This window comes from Oncorhynchus mykiss, chromosome 2, assembly GCF_057628025.1.
Source record: "Oncorhynchus mykiss isolate SJ-2025 chromosome 2, ASM5762802v1, whole genome shotgun sequence".
Taxonomy (NCBI): Eukaryota; Metazoa; Chordata; class Actinopteri; order Salmoniformes; family Salmonidae; genus Oncorhynchus; species Oncorhynchus mykiss.
Genome location: NC_143023.1, coordinates 61,556,166 through 61,572,992, shown reverse-complemented (window position 1 = coordinate 61,572,992; position 16,827 = coordinate 61,556,166). Strand labels below are relative to the sequence as shown.

General features: G+C 43.1%; 1 protein-coding gene across 9 annotated transcripts in view; it reads left to right on the top strand.

The window, feature by feature from the left end:
- The first annotated feature begins 5,099 nt into the window (after positions 1-5,099).
- Positions 5,100-16,827, top strand: part of LOC110493250 (nuclear transcription factor Y subunit beta) — a 42,008-nt gene continuing 30,280 nt past the window's right edge. For 3 of the 9 annotated variants that reach the window (XR_016487592.1, XM_090204119.1, XM_021567516.3), the window contains exons 1-3: positions 5,100-5,238; positions 11,243-11,336; positions 11,681-11,814. Coding sequence is in view for 6 of the 9 variants with exons in the window: in XM_090204119.1 (XP_090060245.1) it covers positions 11,243-11,336; positions 11,681-11,814 (228 nt within the window). In the remaining 3 variants the exon portion in view is untranslated. Of the gene's footprint in view, positions 5,576-10,380; positions 10,756-11,242; positions 11,337-11,680; positions 11,815-16,827 lie in introns of those variants that run through there. The other 6 variants (XR_016487594.1, XM_090204121.1, XM_090204118.1 and 3 more) reach the window with 3 other exon arrangements.

Below are 16,827 nucleotides of genomic sequence, written 5' to 3'. Positions count from 1 at the left end.
AGCTAGCTAGGTATTTACAGCAACAGACGAACACCAACACTAGTTTAAAAACAGCATTTATCCATATCATCACATCACCTCATTGTCCGACATAGGTTCATGCATGCCAATTCCTCCCTGCAATAAGGCCCTCTTCACTAGCATCTTAGTGTGAGACTGCAGTTGCTATAGGGAAGGTGCGTCGTTCTACATACCACGTCCTCTCTATCACGGGGGCACGTGTGTATCCATGAATCATTATTACTAATGACTATTTACCATAGTCAAAAGCCTGCATGCTCTTTCTGTCTATGGGACACAGAATATTCAGCAAAGAGACCACAGGATACAACTAAAACTAAAACTGTAAGTTTCTACCATATTAGAGACCTTTTGGTTGCTAAATAATTTGATAACTCAAATAAAACCAATGCTTAAAATCTGAGAGACCGACCAGACTCTGTAGAGCTTGTGATCAAGGACAGTCAAATCAATTATTCATGTGGTTTTATATTTTGAATGCTGGTTAGGGAAAGTTGTACAACTGATTGCCTTCAACCAAGATGTGTTTTCCACATTTAACCCAACCCCTCTGAATCAGAGGGGTGGGTTAACTACATTGCTCAGCAGCAGAACAACAGATTTTTGCCTTGTCAGCTCAGGGATTTGATCCAGCAACCTTTCAGTTACTGGCCAAATTCTCTAACCACTAGGCTACCTGCTGCCCCTAGGTTACTTCCTGATTGGTCCAGATACTTCACCATCTGTGTTTACGGGTTCTTAATTTTAATTTACCACTGGATATAAGGGGAAGTGAATAATGCCACTGAAGGCTATTTCGTCCCCTGTGCCTTCCCCCAGTCTGCTGCTTCTCCCAGCTGTAACCACATTGCTTTAATTTTGTGCACCTCTTTGCTCCTCAATTCATGCACCTTGGTTGGAGAGCCATGCAACTCTGAATAGTTGACTGAACCAAACTCTACTGTGTCCTCCCAGGGATGATCGTGGTGGGAGTGATCATCGGCTCCAAGAGGATAGGCATCAACCCAGACAATGTGGCCACTCCCATCGCTGCCAGCTTCGGTGACCTCATCACCCTGGCCTGCCTCAGCCAGGGGCTCTATGAATGCAAAGGTGAGGGGAGAGCAGCAGGCATAGAGAAGAGGAAGAAAGGGGGGGGGTTAGTTGAGAGGGGCAGTGAGAAAGAGAGAGAGGTTTAGGTCTCTAGGGGGCAGTCAGGCCCATTTACTGGAGAGTCATAGCTACATTTATGGCTCTGACACTAGTCTGTCTGGCTATCAACTGTGTTTGTTTAGCAAGTATGTCTGCTCCTCTCTGTCTCCACAGAGCATTATCCCTATGTGTCGTACCTGGTGTGTCTGATCTGCCTCTGCCTGACCGTCTCCTTCAGAAACCCAGACAGTTGCATCCTACTCTACACAGGCTGGGAACCAATCATCACTGCTATGGTCATCAGCAGGTCTGCTACCCTGTTCCGTGCCCCTGAAGTCCAGTCACAGCATTCGAATCTTGTGAACTTCATGGAAATACCATGCTTCATTTTTTCTTCTTCTCTAGTATCGGAAGATAGTAGATCGGAACATCGGAGTATCCTGAACACAACTGAATAAGACCCGAACATGGCGGGAATGATAGTCTACACGCCAGTTATGAATAGTAAGACGGGGAGCTGGGTTTTTAGGAGCACACATTCAGGATCCTTCAAGAAAATGGTAAGTCATAATACATATGATCATTGTGTCTCTCCTCCTCATCTCAATCTAGGTTGTTGGGGGGAACTTGGTTGCCAACTAGTCCAGTCGTATCACCACTGATCTGCAGGCAGGTGCCTGAGGATCGAAGGAGCTGCTACAACCCCTGCAGGACCTTTTGTGGCTCAGGTAATGACACACACATGACCAATCCCTTTAACATGCATGTGAACACAAAATTAATTAAATCTTGTTGTCAGTGTATTTTACCTGTCAGTTTAACTATCTATACCTCTCTGACAAGAGCCAATCATCGCTCTGCCCAGGTGCTGCTCCTGTCTATCACCTTCTTAGCTGCAGCTTTTCTACAGGTAAACCATGAAGCAAGAGAGATCAGTTAGGCCAATTCATGTGTCTCAGTAGTCATAAGTGGGTTATTTCTCCTCTGCTCCTTTATTGACACTGATATGGAGTATACCAAACATTAAGAACACCTGCTCTTTCAATGACATAGACTGACCAGGTGAAAGCTACTGTATGAGCCCTTATGGATGTCACTTGTTAAATCCACTCCAAATCAGTGTAGTTAAAGGGGCAAATTATTTTTAAGCCTTTTGAGACATGGAATGTGTATGTGTGCCGTTCAGATGGTGAATGGGGAAGACAAAAGATTGAAGTGCCTTTGAACAGGGTATGGTAGTAGGTGCCAGGCACACCGGTTTGAGTGTGTCAAGAACTGCAATGATGCTGGGTTTTTCACGCTCAACGGTTTTCCCTGTGTATCAAGAATGGTCCACCAGTCAATGGACATCTAGCCAACTTGACACAACTGTGGGAAGCATTGGAGTTAACATGGACCGGCATCCCTGTGGAACGCTTTTGACACCTTGTAGAGTCCATACCCCGACGAACTGAGGCTGTTCTGAGGGCAAAAGGGGGGTGATCTTAATGTTTGGTATAGTCAGTGTATACTATAATAAAGGGCTGACTCACTCTTTTTCCCCCCTTCCGTATATCTTCCTGTGTTCTCTTCTCTCAGGTCTTCACTCTGCTGTGTCTTGCTGACCGGATGGTCCATTGCCTGTGGTGGACGGGCAAGGACCCAGACAGTTACTCCATCCTTTACCTCACCGCTCTGGGGATCTATTGGGCACGGCCCTCCTCGCTCTGGCCTTCTTCCTGCTCTGGCTCATAGGGGAGCAGGTTCCCGCTGGAGACTGACACCCTGGGTGCTTCATCTTATACTATTCTCCTTTGATTCTGCTTGGGTAAAAGTAGGCACGAAACATAGCAATGCCTTCAAATTATGTAGGCAACTCCACACACAGTTGAGAAATTCTAAACATTCCCTTTACAAGTCAAATGTTTAATACATTTATTTGAATTTATTCAGACGATTGTTGGTCCTTCAGTTGGTTGGAATTTGAAACAATATCCACAGGAGAGTGTTATTAATCCGACTTCATAATGCAGTTCTCTGTCATTAACAATCAAGATTTGTTTGCTCGTGCACATGACGAAAGTAACCGAAGTCTGCAGGTGTTTACATGGTTTTTCGCATGTGCCAGGTTATATAAATTTAAACGGCAGTACAGGCGCTCTAAAAAGTCAGATAAACAATATTTTTTTGTGGAGATTTTGTCTCTTTGTTTCGACTGGCTGAAGGACCAACTGCACAGACAACTGGTAAAGTTCAAATACTGAACAAAAATATAAACGCAACATACAATGCAAATGTAAAAGATTTTACTGAGTTAGTTCATATAAGGAAATAAGTCCATTTAAATAAATTCATTAGGTCCTAATCTATGGATTTCACGACTGGGAATACAGATGTGCTTCTGGTCACAGGTATCTGTATCTGGAGTGATCACCATTTGTCTCATGCAGTGTGACATCTCCTTTGTATAGAGTTGATCAGGCTGTCGATTGGCTCCTGGGTGGCTTCCTGCCATCCAGGACCTCTATACCAGGCGGTGTCAGAGGAAGGCCCTAAAAATTGTCTAAGACTCCAGCTACCCTAGTCATAGACTGCTCCCTCTGCTACCGCACGGCAAGCAGTACTGGAGCACCAAGTCTAGATCCAAGAGGCTTCTAAACAGCTTCTACCCCCAAGCCATAAGACTCCTGAACATCTAATCAAATGCCTACCCAGACTATTTGCATTGCCCCCCGTTCTACGCTGCTGCCACTCTGTTATTATCTATAAATAGTCACTTTAATAACTCTACCTACATGTACATATTACATCAAATACATCAACTAACCAGTAACCCCTGTATATAGCCTCGCTATTGTTATCTTAAGGAATCATTGCTTTCACCTGGTCAGTCTACGTCATGGAAAAAACAGGCATTCCTAATGTTTTGTACACATGTATATTTGTATTATTTTATAAAATGGCATCTAGTGGTCTTTTTGGGTACTGCAGATTATCACAGGTCTGTAATTATTTCTGGCCCTGTGGCCTTCTCACATGTAAAATATATAAAATAATGAAAGAGGATGATTTTAAAATAAAACATTTACTGACCAAGCTGTAAAACATTTCCCTAAATAAAAACCATCAACTTAGCCTAGTGGTTAGAGCGTTGGACTAGTAACCGAAAGTTTGCAAGTTCATATCCCAGAGCAGACAAGGTACAAATCTGTTGTTCTGCCCCTGAACAGGCAGTTAACCCACTGTTCCTAGGCCGTCATTAAAAATAAGAATTTGTTCTTAACTGACTTGCCTAGTTAAATAAAAAATAATAACATTTGTGTTTAATATGAGGCCTCAAGTTTCAGCATGAAATATCCATATTTTTTTCTTTTTTTACACACTTATTTATTTTACTATGTCTAAATGTCTTTGTTGTAAATGTTTTGGCACCAAACTGGTGGCAGTTGTGAAAAAAAGTGAATAGTTGGAAGAGTTGCAGTTAACTGAAAAGAATGCCATTGTTGATTAGATGCTATTTTCTCTTGAACCATATGTTCTATCCCCAATAAACTCATTGACACAGATATAAAATACCATATATGTATACATTTTTTAAAAGTGAATAAAGTCTAAATTACCATACCCTAACAATGACAATGTGAGACAATAATATTGCAGTTACTTCCTTCCCTTATGAAAAAAGATTGCAGTCAGAGTACAACATACAATGCAGCATAACTGTGGTTATAGTGAAGTATAACTGCTGTCATTCTACATGTACTGTGTCCAAAATATTACGGTCAATCTTTTTTTGTCAAGGGTTATATGTGTGACTTGTTTTGCATTGTTTTGTGAGTTGAGAACGAGTCCAACGTCTAGTGAATAAAAATAAAATATTTAAAAACTTGTTCTGCCTCTGCATCTATATGACGAGTAGCCTAATTTCCAGGTACCAGTAGTAGAAGACAGGTCTATTGGACAGTGAAAACATTGCTCCCCTAGCGGCAGAGTGAGATAGAGATTTTGGGACGCAGAGCTTCGCGCTGGGACTGGTTCTCTCGCAGCCATTTTCTGTCCAACCACACGGCCGTTTAGAGAAGCTAACCAACCAGGGCTGTATCGGAGGTTTGTGGCTGGCTCCGGCCAATGATTGCTATCCGATTTCGCTTTACCTCGAATCGAAATCTCCGCATTTGACTGTTTCTTTTTATTTGATGGTAGTGTGAATGGGAATTAGCAGCGGGAAAGTAGAAATTAAGACTGCGAGTTGTTAAATTACAGGACTCGCAAGTAAATGGTTTCTCACGCACAGGCCCTCCAAACAAAGACTAGCTCAGACAATTCCTAAAATCATCTGTCAAATGTAGCTATGGTAATTGGCTATGTTAGGCATGGTGGTCGAACAGGTGAAGTCGACGGGACATCTTGAATATTGTTTAAACATGAAGAATTTTTCCAAATCGTGAGTTACTAATCGATTTAACAATGGCCATTAAATGGTGCGCTTTTTGATTTAGTATGAATGTGAGTTGGCTAGTACGAGCTAACATTAACGTTAGCTCTCCTTCCCATCTAGCTAGCGCATCTTGTTATCATAGCTAGCTAACGTTAGCTAGGTATCTAATGTTATCTTAAGTAGAAATGCTAACTGTTTTGTCTCCGCGTATTTACCTCGACCTCAATGCCGTCTCTGGGTTTTTGGCAAGTTCGCTTCGTCGACATAAGCCAGTTAACGTTACACTCGCTACTACTAGCCAACCAGTTAGCCATTGTATTTCCCCTCTGGCTAGTTGTCAGTCAACGCGGGAACAAAGAGAATGTTGCACGTTTCTGGAAAAACTAGTGTTAGCTGGGTAGTACAGCGGCTTATAGATTCATGACCATCCATGCCTGAACTAGTAACAAATCGTAGTTTTATGCAACTGTATGTTAGATTCTCCATTCCATGCTAATGTGAATGTACTCTGTTTTAGCCGCGACTAGACAGCGGTGCTCACAGATAGATATTTCACCGGATGTATAAATGTGAAGCATCCGCTTGGCGTTTCCACTCCAGTAGCTGTTGTGCCGAAAATCACCACCCTACCAGAACACCTTCTAATTTTCTTAATTTTGTGGCTAGAGTCAAATACTTTATATATGTACGTGTGTTATATTAAACAGAGGGAGTGAAATGTTGGCAAGCAATAAATGGCTGAATTATTATCCTTACACTTTCAAAAATACTAGTCGAGTAAGACATGGGAGAGATGACACATTTTGGCAAAGAGATTTAATTATAGACTAATACAAATCAGTAGCAGATTTAGGTTGGAGCGACATGGGCAGCTGCCCAGCGTGGCAATTTACCGGGACCCACCCGCACATGGGCGCCCCCGGGTGTGGGTGCGCGCTGTTTCGCCCAGGGCGCCATACAAGCTAGAACCACCACATAAACTTGAAACAAATAGCCAAACTAAAAACTGCAGGCAAAAAATGCTTTCTGCTACTAAGATCAGTGAAATGTGGGATAAACTGACAACGGAGTGAAGAGCAGAAATCTCAACTAGCAATCAAGCCGCTGCATTGAAGAACGTGTGAAGGGGTGGGAGATTTTCGGCACAACACCGGCAGTGGGAGATTCTGCTAATGTTCTAATCGATTAAACATTCGATCTCAATACAGTTTTCTTAACGCAAAACTAAAATATGTTACTTACAGAGTGAACTACGTTTTGTAGACTTTACCCCTTTTCAAAGATTTAAAAAGTTGCGTTGTTTGGAATGCAAAGGCAAATTTAGTTATTTCACATGCATTCCCTAAGGGAAATATGCAAATGTTCGCTAGAATGCGCCAATAGGATCTCGCTAGCTCGTGCTTGACTCTGCCCACCTTGCTTGTTCTGTCCACTGACTGTCCATTTCAAACGACAGACCACAGCCTATCTTGGTATAATTATACAAATATTTGGCTACAACAACCTATGCTTTCTTCTTTGGTATCATTGCGTTCACACATTTTGTTTGTGCATGCAGCCACCTACTGTGCTGTAGTGTGTGTTCAATCACGTTACATTTGTGATATAAAAAGGAAGGGGGATTAAAAATCCAATACCCCATTCCAGCACTATGCAAACAGCCTGGGAGGAGGAGACACCACCACTCAACGCACCCTGTAACTCTTCTGAAGTCAAATCTCATAAACGGTACCAGTCAAAAGTTTGGACACACCTACTCATTCTCAGGGTTTTTCTTTATTAGAAAAAATAACTATTTTCTACATTGTAGAATAATAGTGAAGACATCAAAGCTATGAAATAACACATGGAATCATGTAGTAACCAAAAAAGTGTTAAACAAATCAAAATATATTTGAGATTTTTCAAAGTAGCCACCATTTGCCTTGATGACAGCTTTGCACACTCTTGGCATTCTCTCAACCAGCTTCATGAGGAATGCTTTTCCAACAGTCTTGAAGGAGTTCCGACATGCTGAGCACTTGTTGACTGCTTTTCCTTCACTTTGTGGTCTAACACATCCCAAACCATCTCAATTGGGTTAATTTTGGGGGATTATGGAGGCCAAGTCATCTGATGCAGCGCTCCATCATTCCTTGGTCAAATAGCCTTTACACAGCCGGAAGGTTTGTTGGGTCATTGTCCTGTTGAAAAACAAATTATAGTCCCAGTAAGCGCAAACCAGCTGGGATGGTGTATCACTGGAGAATGCTGTGATAGTCATGCTGGTTAAGTGTGCCTTGAATTCTAAATAAATGACTGACCGTGTCACCAGCAAAGCACCATCACACCACCTCCTCCATGCTTCACGGTGGGAACCACACATGCAGAGATCATCTGTTCATCTACTCTACTTCTGACAAAGACATGGCAGTTGGAACCAAAAATCTCAAATCTGGACTCATCAGACCAATGGACAGATTTCCACCGGTCTAAGGTCCATTGATCGTGTTCCTTGGCCCAAGCAGGTGGTGTCCTTTTTAATAGTGGTTTCTTTGCACCAATTTGACCATGAAGGCCTGATTCACGCAGTCTCTTCTGAACAGTTGATGTTGAGATGTGACTGTTACTTGAACACTGAAGCATTTATTTGGGCTGTGATTTCTGAGGCTGGTAACTCGAATGAACTTATCCTCTGCAGCAGAGGTAACTCTGGGTCTTCCTTTCCTGTGGCAGTACTCATGAGCCAGTTTCATCATAGCACTTGATGTTTTTTGCGACTGCACTTGAAGAAACGTTCTTGACATTTTCCGTATTGACTGAACTTCGTTTTAATGTAATGATGGACTGTCATTTCTCTTTTCTTATTTGAGCTGTTCTTGCCATAATATGGACTTGGTATTTTACCAAATAGGGCTATGTTCTGTATACCACCCCTATCTTGTTACAACAGAACTGATTGGCTCAAACGCATTAAGAAGGAAATAAATTCCACTAACTTTTAACAAGGCACACCTGGTAATTGAAATGCATTCCAGGTGACTACCTCATGAAGATGGTTGAGAGAATGCCACGAGTGTGCAAAGCTTTCAAGGCAAAGGGTGGCTACTTTGAAGAATCTCAAATATAAAATACATTTTTATTTAACACTTTTTTGGTTACTACATGATTCCGTATGTGTTATTTCATAGTTTGGATTTGTTCACTATTATTCTACAATGTAGAAAATAGTAAAAATAAAGAACAACCCATGATGTGGTGTTTAGTTGGTGTTTCCTAACTTTTGACTGGTACTGTACCTAATACTTATCTGCAGCTGCCACCACCTCTATTTTCTGTGATTTAAGTTCCATTGTACAATTGCTAAGCCATTGCTATGAACGATAAGAAGCCAAACTTACTGAAGATTAAATCACTCGTTGGCCTATCCCTTTGTGCTGGCACAAATCTACTTGCACCCTTGACCCATCCTTTAATTTCTTCACTGCCTCAGCATACGACACCTTCTACACTACTCTGACTCTAGCCACCTCAACCTGTCTGTCTCGCACCGGACACTTCCGATCCCCAGCAACATGGGCACCCCCTACAGTTGACATACAACTTCATCCACCGAAACTACACAATCCCATGCCTTCCTGCACACTTCCCACATTTTGGAAACTCCCTCCTACAAACTGCTGCTACATGACCATAAAAGTTGCACCTGAAACAGCTCAGTAGATTCGGCACAAAAGCTCTAACAGGATAACAGATATCCTAACATGACTTTGTCAGGTAGAGACTGACACCTCATAAGGACTGCCGGTGGCTCCTCTGTTTCACCACCCTCCCCACCGGGTTTGCGTCGCACCAAACAGCGCGGGCATCGCACCAAACAGTGGGCAAATTCCAAGGATCTTGTACTTCAATTGCTCCACCTTGACACTTAACACTACCCCAGTAATCCCTGCTTTCGATACCCTGTTCCTAAGATCAAAGTAAGAAACAGATCTTGACCGAAGTTGTGTGACACGGAGCGCCTGCTCCCTCTGATTAGAAGAAACAAACAAATATCACAAGTCCACTACAGTTTACCTTCACTGATTCAACTGCTCAAAACTCGTTTCTCACCCACCCTGAATCCACATGGATCAGCCCAATGGAAAGGTCCACTTTCTCCAAAATCCTCACTCCTGCTGGACCAGATTCTTCTTTATCATGCCCAACGATGCTAAGCTCGGGTTCCACGCCCTTCAGAACACCTTCCACCTCACTTAACTTAACCTCATGCACTTCTATTGCCCCTATAGAACTCGGTCTGGCACACGGCTCATTCTGTTTGCACTTCACAACACCACTCTTCTTCGACAGCCCATTCATTGTTATCGCCGTCTTCCTCAGATTCAAATCCAACCTCTGCTTTCTTTATTCTCTTCCTCTTTTTATGCCTCTATTCCTCCTCAGAAATTCATGTTTCTGTGTCCATGCCCCAATATTCCTGATCTTGTTCCATGATTCCCATGTAGCACCATTCCGCTCAAGACCACTTGTTTCATGCCAGCTAACAACCTCAAGATATCCTCTTTGTCTGAAAAAAAATGCTTCCCAGGCGACTAACATGTGCTTTCAGTTTTTGATTGGCTATTTGGATAGTTCATCCAGCCAGTGATTGGTTAATGTAGCTAAAACAGAAACAGGTTAGAATACACAGTCAACCCGTATTGTTGTACGAGATGTCACACATGTACTGAAAAGTTCCCAATACTTGTAGTTAGTGACATATATATATATATATATATATATTAGTGGTCACTACAAATAACTGAGTTATAACTTCTGTCTGTTTACAGATGGACATCGACAGTTCAACCACCGACGCCTCTCAGTTGGGAATGTCACTCCGGCTTGCGATACTTTTTTTATTAAAAGCCTATTGATTTCACGAAGTTCTTGAAAGCGTCGTATTTGAACCGATTTGCCACGACAAACTGCGGGAAAGCAGTGCTTAGCAGGTGGGGGCGAAAGACACTGTACCGGTGTCCCCTAGCCTCGCTAGCTAGAAGCTTCCTTTGGTGTTTTGTTTTTGGTGGTTGGCATTGGTGCATTACTGCAAGCTACTGTGCTGGAGTGTGGCCCAGAGACAGAGCTAGCAGCTTCAATGGCAGTGGACACGGCATGTGTCATGGAAATATTCAGTCAATAATATTTCTCAAATACCAGAGCCAGTGAGTTCAAATAGACTTTATTACAAAGTAACACAAGCCGAGCTGGTTCATGAAGCAACTGCCTTTCCAGCCTTGGCACACACTTTTTATACAGTTTTCATCATTACGTCACACACATAGTAACTCCTCTTCATGTTAATGATTCATCCCCTCTGGCATTTAGCCACCATTATCTTCTTGCCTTGCACTAATTTTAGCTTGGTTTCACATTAGGTCATAGATTCCATTGGTGGCGTAACCACAGCGACAGTAAACATTAGGCCATAGCAATGGTTTTAAAATAAACAGACATGCAGACTCCCAAGAGAGGTAAATGTCTAATGGTGCATAATGACCTAGACACACACATAGAGTGCACTTATTCTTACTACTCTAAGATGTCACACATGTACTGAAAAGTTCCCAATACTTGTAGTTAGTGACATATATATATATATATATAGTGGTCACTACAAATAACTGAGTTATAACTTCTGTCTGTTTACAGATGGACGGCGACAGTTCAACCACCGACGCCTCTCAGTTGGGAATGTCAGGGGAGTACATGGCAGGAAGCCACTACGTTCTTCAATCACAGGACGGTAGGTGGTGGAACTCACCTCACAGACTAAGCACCCCTAATCAGCAACACCCTATTTTCTGACATTCACAATCCCTTGGTCATAATAACTTGGGTGCTCAATGATGCTGGACACAATCAGAGCACCCCTATATAAACATAAAGATACTAACATGGCACTACCACCTTTCACAAGGCCAAAGATGCTTTACAAATAACCAGGCTTACATACTGTAGTAATCATAAATGATCAGGCTTGACATGAACCAAGTCACATGTAGATTTTATCTAGATACAAGTAGTGAAGATTTGTATAGGCACAATGTGGTGTTGAATAGGGATCTAACATGCCCCTCTCCCTGACAGATGATGGGGATGAGAGCCTGCATGACCATGAGGAAGGAAACGGCAGCAAGGAAAACTTCCGTGAGCAGGACATCTACCTCCCCATCGCTAACGTGGCTCGCATCATGAAGAACGCCGTCCCACAGACAGGAAAGGTATGGATTCAAATCAAATGTTCTTTATCACGTGGCGAATACAGCTGGTGTAGACTTTACAGTGAAATGCTTGCTTACGAACCTTTCCCAACGATGCAAAGGTTACAAAATAAAATAGTAACTAACACGAGGAAAAAATACAGAGGAATGGAGGAAGTACCAGTACCAGATTAATGTGCAGAGGTACTTGAGGTAGATATGCACATGAAGGCAAGGTAGTGACTAGGCATTCAGATAGATAATAAGAGTCAAATGGAAACAGAGTAGCAGCAGCAAATTATGAGTGTAAAATGTGTGTGTGTGTGTGTGTTGTGTCTTAGGGTTGGGTGGTATACCGTATTTTACGATATAATGGTATTGATGCACGGCCCGGTGTGGTGGAATATTCTAATCAAGTGTGAGAGACTTTGTCATTTCTTCAAACAATCATCTTTGTCAACCTCTAGTGACTCCCCATCCCGGGTCCGGGAGCGTAATCATCGACTGACACTAATTAGCATAACGCGACGGACATAAATATTCCTAGAAAATATTCCTATTCATGAAAATCACAAGTGAAATATATTGAGACACAGCTTAGCCTTTTGTTAATCACCCTGCCATCTCAGATTTTCAAAATATGCTTTACAGCCAAAGCTAGACAAGCATTTGTGTACGTTTATCGATAGCCTAGCATAGCATTTTGTCCAGCTAGCAGCAGGTAACTTGGTCATCAGAAAAGCAATCAAATTAAATCGTTTACCTGTGATGAGCTTCGGATTTTTTCACTCACGAGACTCCTAGTTAGATAGCCAATGTTCCTTTTTTCCAAAAATATGATTTTTGTTGGCGAAATAGCGCCGCATAGCTCATGTTTGACTGAGAAATCGCCCGGAAATTGCAGTCACGAAAACGGCGAAAAATATTCCAAATTAGCTCCATAATATCGACAGAAACATGGCAAACGTTGTTTATAATCAATCCTCAAGGTGTTTTTCAAATATCTATTCGATAATATATCCACCGGGACAATTGGTTTTTCAGTAGGACCGATTGGAATAATGGCTACCTCTGTATTTTACGCGAGAATCACATGTATGTATGTATGTATCAATGTAGCCGCTTACGGGTATTCTTCAACATAAATGCGTAAAACTACGTCACAATGCTGTAGACACCTTGGGGAATACGGAGCAAAAGTAATCTGGTTGATAGCCCATTCACTGCTCAATAGGGACGCATTGGAACGCAGAGCTTTCAAAAGATGAGTCACTTCCGGATTGGATTTTTCTCAGGCTTTCGCCTGCAACATCAGTTCTGTTAATCTCACAGACAATATTTTTGCCGTTTTGGAAACTTTAGAGTGTTTTCTATCCTAAGCTGTCAATTATATGCAATTCTAGCATCTTGTCCTGACAAAATATCCCATTTACTACGGGAACGTTATTTTTCCAAAAATGAAAATACTGCCCCCTAGTCACAAGGTTAAATATCGATTAATTATTGCAATAATGAAGCTGTTGACCCCACACTAAAATGTGTTGCCGAGGCTTAACCTTTACAGAAATGCCTTTGTTCTTTATATAGTAGACCTAAAAATGCTTAGTTAAGGCTGGTTCCACACCTCCCATGCAGACCAAGGGGCATCATAAGACACTCTGGGTTCATCCTATCATTATCTGCACTGGGGGCTATTGTCTCAACCCCACCTTGGCTTAGTTTTCCAGATGCCAGGATGATTTTGAGACAAAGAAGGATTATGTTCTACTCCCTCAGGCTCAGTCAGGCTCAGTCAGACCCCAGGCTCAGTCAGGCTCAGTCAGACCCCAGGCTCAGTCAGGCTCAGTCAGACCCCAGGCTCAGTCAGGCTCAGTCAGACCCCAGGCTCAGTCAGGCTCAGTCAGACCCCAGGCTCAGTCAGGCTCAGTCAGACCCCAGGCTCAGTCAGGCTCAGTCAGACCCCAGGCTCAGTCAGGCTCAGTCAGACCCCAGGCTCAGTCAGGCTCAGTCAGACCCCAGGCTCAGTCAGGCTCAGTCAGACCCCAGGCTCAGTCAGGCTCAGTCAGACCCCAGGCTCAGTCAGACCCCAGGCTCAGTCAGACCCCAGTCTGTCAGACCACACAGACACTGATGAGAAAGTTCTAAAAACCCTAAAATATTGCATAAAACAACATTGCATAAACAGTATTACTGCATAAACAGTATTATAACATTATCTTGTAATTTTTCTCACACTAGTTTGGGTTTTTACCTTACCTTCTATAACGGTATTTGAATGTTTGGTTTGTTAAAGGTGATACGCCATGCAAAACATCAGTTTTTATAGTTTACTTGGCTACTGAGTCATCTCTCTCTGCTCTCTCTCTCCATGCTGCTTTCCACACAGACCGGGCCTCGTCCCCTGTCACTCAATGAGCGCATTTGTTGTTCTTCTTGTGTTCAGTCTGCATGGTGAATGCAGCACATGCAACAATGTTGATGACAACTGTTTGTTTTTACTCTGTTTATTTAGAACCTAACAGACAACTAGGAAAAGCTCAAACCAAGTTTTCACCCAATGGATAAGACAGCTGAACAGTGTGGTGGCAATTCTACCTTTAACTAATCATGAGGAGAGGCAAAATCAATAATCAATAAAGGTATTACTTTTATTAAAAACGTATTATAATAGGGAGCCTGGTCGTACCACCCACGCAGGTGAAATGGAGTGAGAGCCTCCCTGTACAAAGAGTACAGGAGAATTTATATAGTCAAGTTACCCCATGCAAGCATCTGCAAAACACGTGACCCTATGCACGTGTGTGTGTGTGTGTGTGTGTGTGTGTGTGTGTGAGGGGAGACAACTGGGTGAAAAGGTTACCTCAGTCTGTCGCAACTGAGTGAGGATAATGGGGGCCAAATGACAGGAAGTCACTCCAGACATAGTTCCTCTAACGGTAGCTCAACGGTTCCCCCAAGTTGGGCAAGCAAGCACCTTTGACTGTCGGCCCAGATGATGTATGGTCGATGTCACAAAGTGCTGTACAGAAACCCAGCCTAAAACAGCAAGCAATGCAGCTGTAGAAGCACAGTGGCTAGGAAAAACTCCCTAGAAAGGCCAAAACCTAGGAAGAAACCTAGAGAGGAACCAGGCTATGAGGGGTGGCCAGTCCTCTTCTGGCTGTGCCGGGTGGAGATTATAACAGAACATGTTCATAGATGACCAGCAGGGCCAGAAAATAATAATCACAGTGGTTGTAGAGGGTGCAACAGGTCAGGACCTCAGGAGTAAATTGGCTTTTCGTATTCGATCATTCAGAGTTAGAGACTGCAGGTGCGGTAGAGAGAAGAGTCCAAAACAGCAGGTCCGGGACAAGGTCGCACGTCCAGTGAACAGGTCAGGGTTCCATAGCTGAACATAGGCAGAACAGTTGAAACTGGAGCAGCAGCATGACCTGGTGGACTGGGGACAGCAAGGAGTGATCAGGCCAGGTAGTCCTGAGGCATGGTCCTAGGGCTCAGGTCCTCCAAGAGAAGAGAGCGAGAGAATTAGAGGGAGCATACTTCATTTTACACAGGTCACCGGATAAGACCGAAATACTCCAGATATCACAGACTGACCCTAGCTCACAGACACATTAAATTATTGCAGCATAAATACTGGAGGCTGAGACAGGAGGGGTCGGGAGACACTGTGGCCCTGTCCGACAATACCCCCGGACAGGGCCAAACAGGCAGGATTTAACCCCACCCACTTTGCCAAGAACAGCCCCCACACCATGAGAGGGATATCTTCAACCTACTACCCTGAGACAAGGCCGAGTGTAGCCCACAAAGATCTCCCCCATGGCACGAACCCGAGGGGGCGCCAACCCAGACAGGAAGATCACGTCAGTGACTCAACCCACTCAAGTGATGCACCCCTCCTAGGGACGGCATGGAAGAGCACCAGTAAGCCAGTGACCCAGCCCCCATAATAGGGTTAGAGGCAGAGCATCCCAGTGGAGAGAGGGGAACCGGCCAGCAAGGGCGGTTCGTCGCTCCAGTGCCTTTCCGTAAACCTTCACACCCCTGGGCCAGACTATACTCAATCATCGGACCTACTGAAGAGATGAGTCTTCAATAAAGACTTAAAGATTGAGACCGAGTCTGCATCTCTCACATGGATAGGTAGACCATTCCATAAAAATGGAGCTCTATAGGAGAAAGACCCTGCCTCCAGCTGTTTGCTTAGAAATTCTAGGGACTGTAAGGAGGCCTGCGTCTTGTGACCGTAGCGTACGTGTAGGTATTTACGGCAGGACTAAATCAGAAGATAGGTAGGAGCAAGCCCATGTAATGCTTTGTAGGTTAGCAGTAAAACCATGAAATCAGCCCTAGCCTTAACAGGAAGCCAGTGTAGAGCGGCTAGCACTGGAGTAATATGATCACATTTTTGGGTTATAATCAAGATTCTAGCTGCCGTGTTTAGCACTAACTGAAGTTTATTTAGTGCTTTATCCAGGTAGCAGGAAAGTAGAGCATTGCAGTAGTCTAATATAGAAGTGACAAAAGCATGGTAAAGTTTTTCTGCATCATTTTTGGACATTTTTTGCAATGTTACGAAGATGTAAACGCTGTCCTTGAAACATTCTTGATATGTTCGTCAAAAGAGAGATCAGGGTCCAGAGTAACGCTGAGGTCCTTCACAGTTCTATTTGAGATGACTGTACAACCATCAATTAATTGTCAGATCCAACAGAAGATCTCTTTGTTTCTTGGGACCTAGAACTAGCATCTCCGTTTTGTCAGAGTTTAAAAGTAAAACATTTGCCGCCATCCACTCCCTTATGTCTGAAACAGTCTTCCAGGGAGGGCAATTTTGGGGCTTCACCATGTTTCATTGAAATGTAAAGCTGTGTATCGTGCGCATAACAGGGAATGTTAACATTATGTTTCCGAATGACATCACCAAGAGGTAAAATATATAGTGAAAACAATAGTGGTCCTAAAACGGAGCCTTGAGGAAAACCAACATTTACAGTTGATTTGTCAGAGGACAAACCATCCACAGAG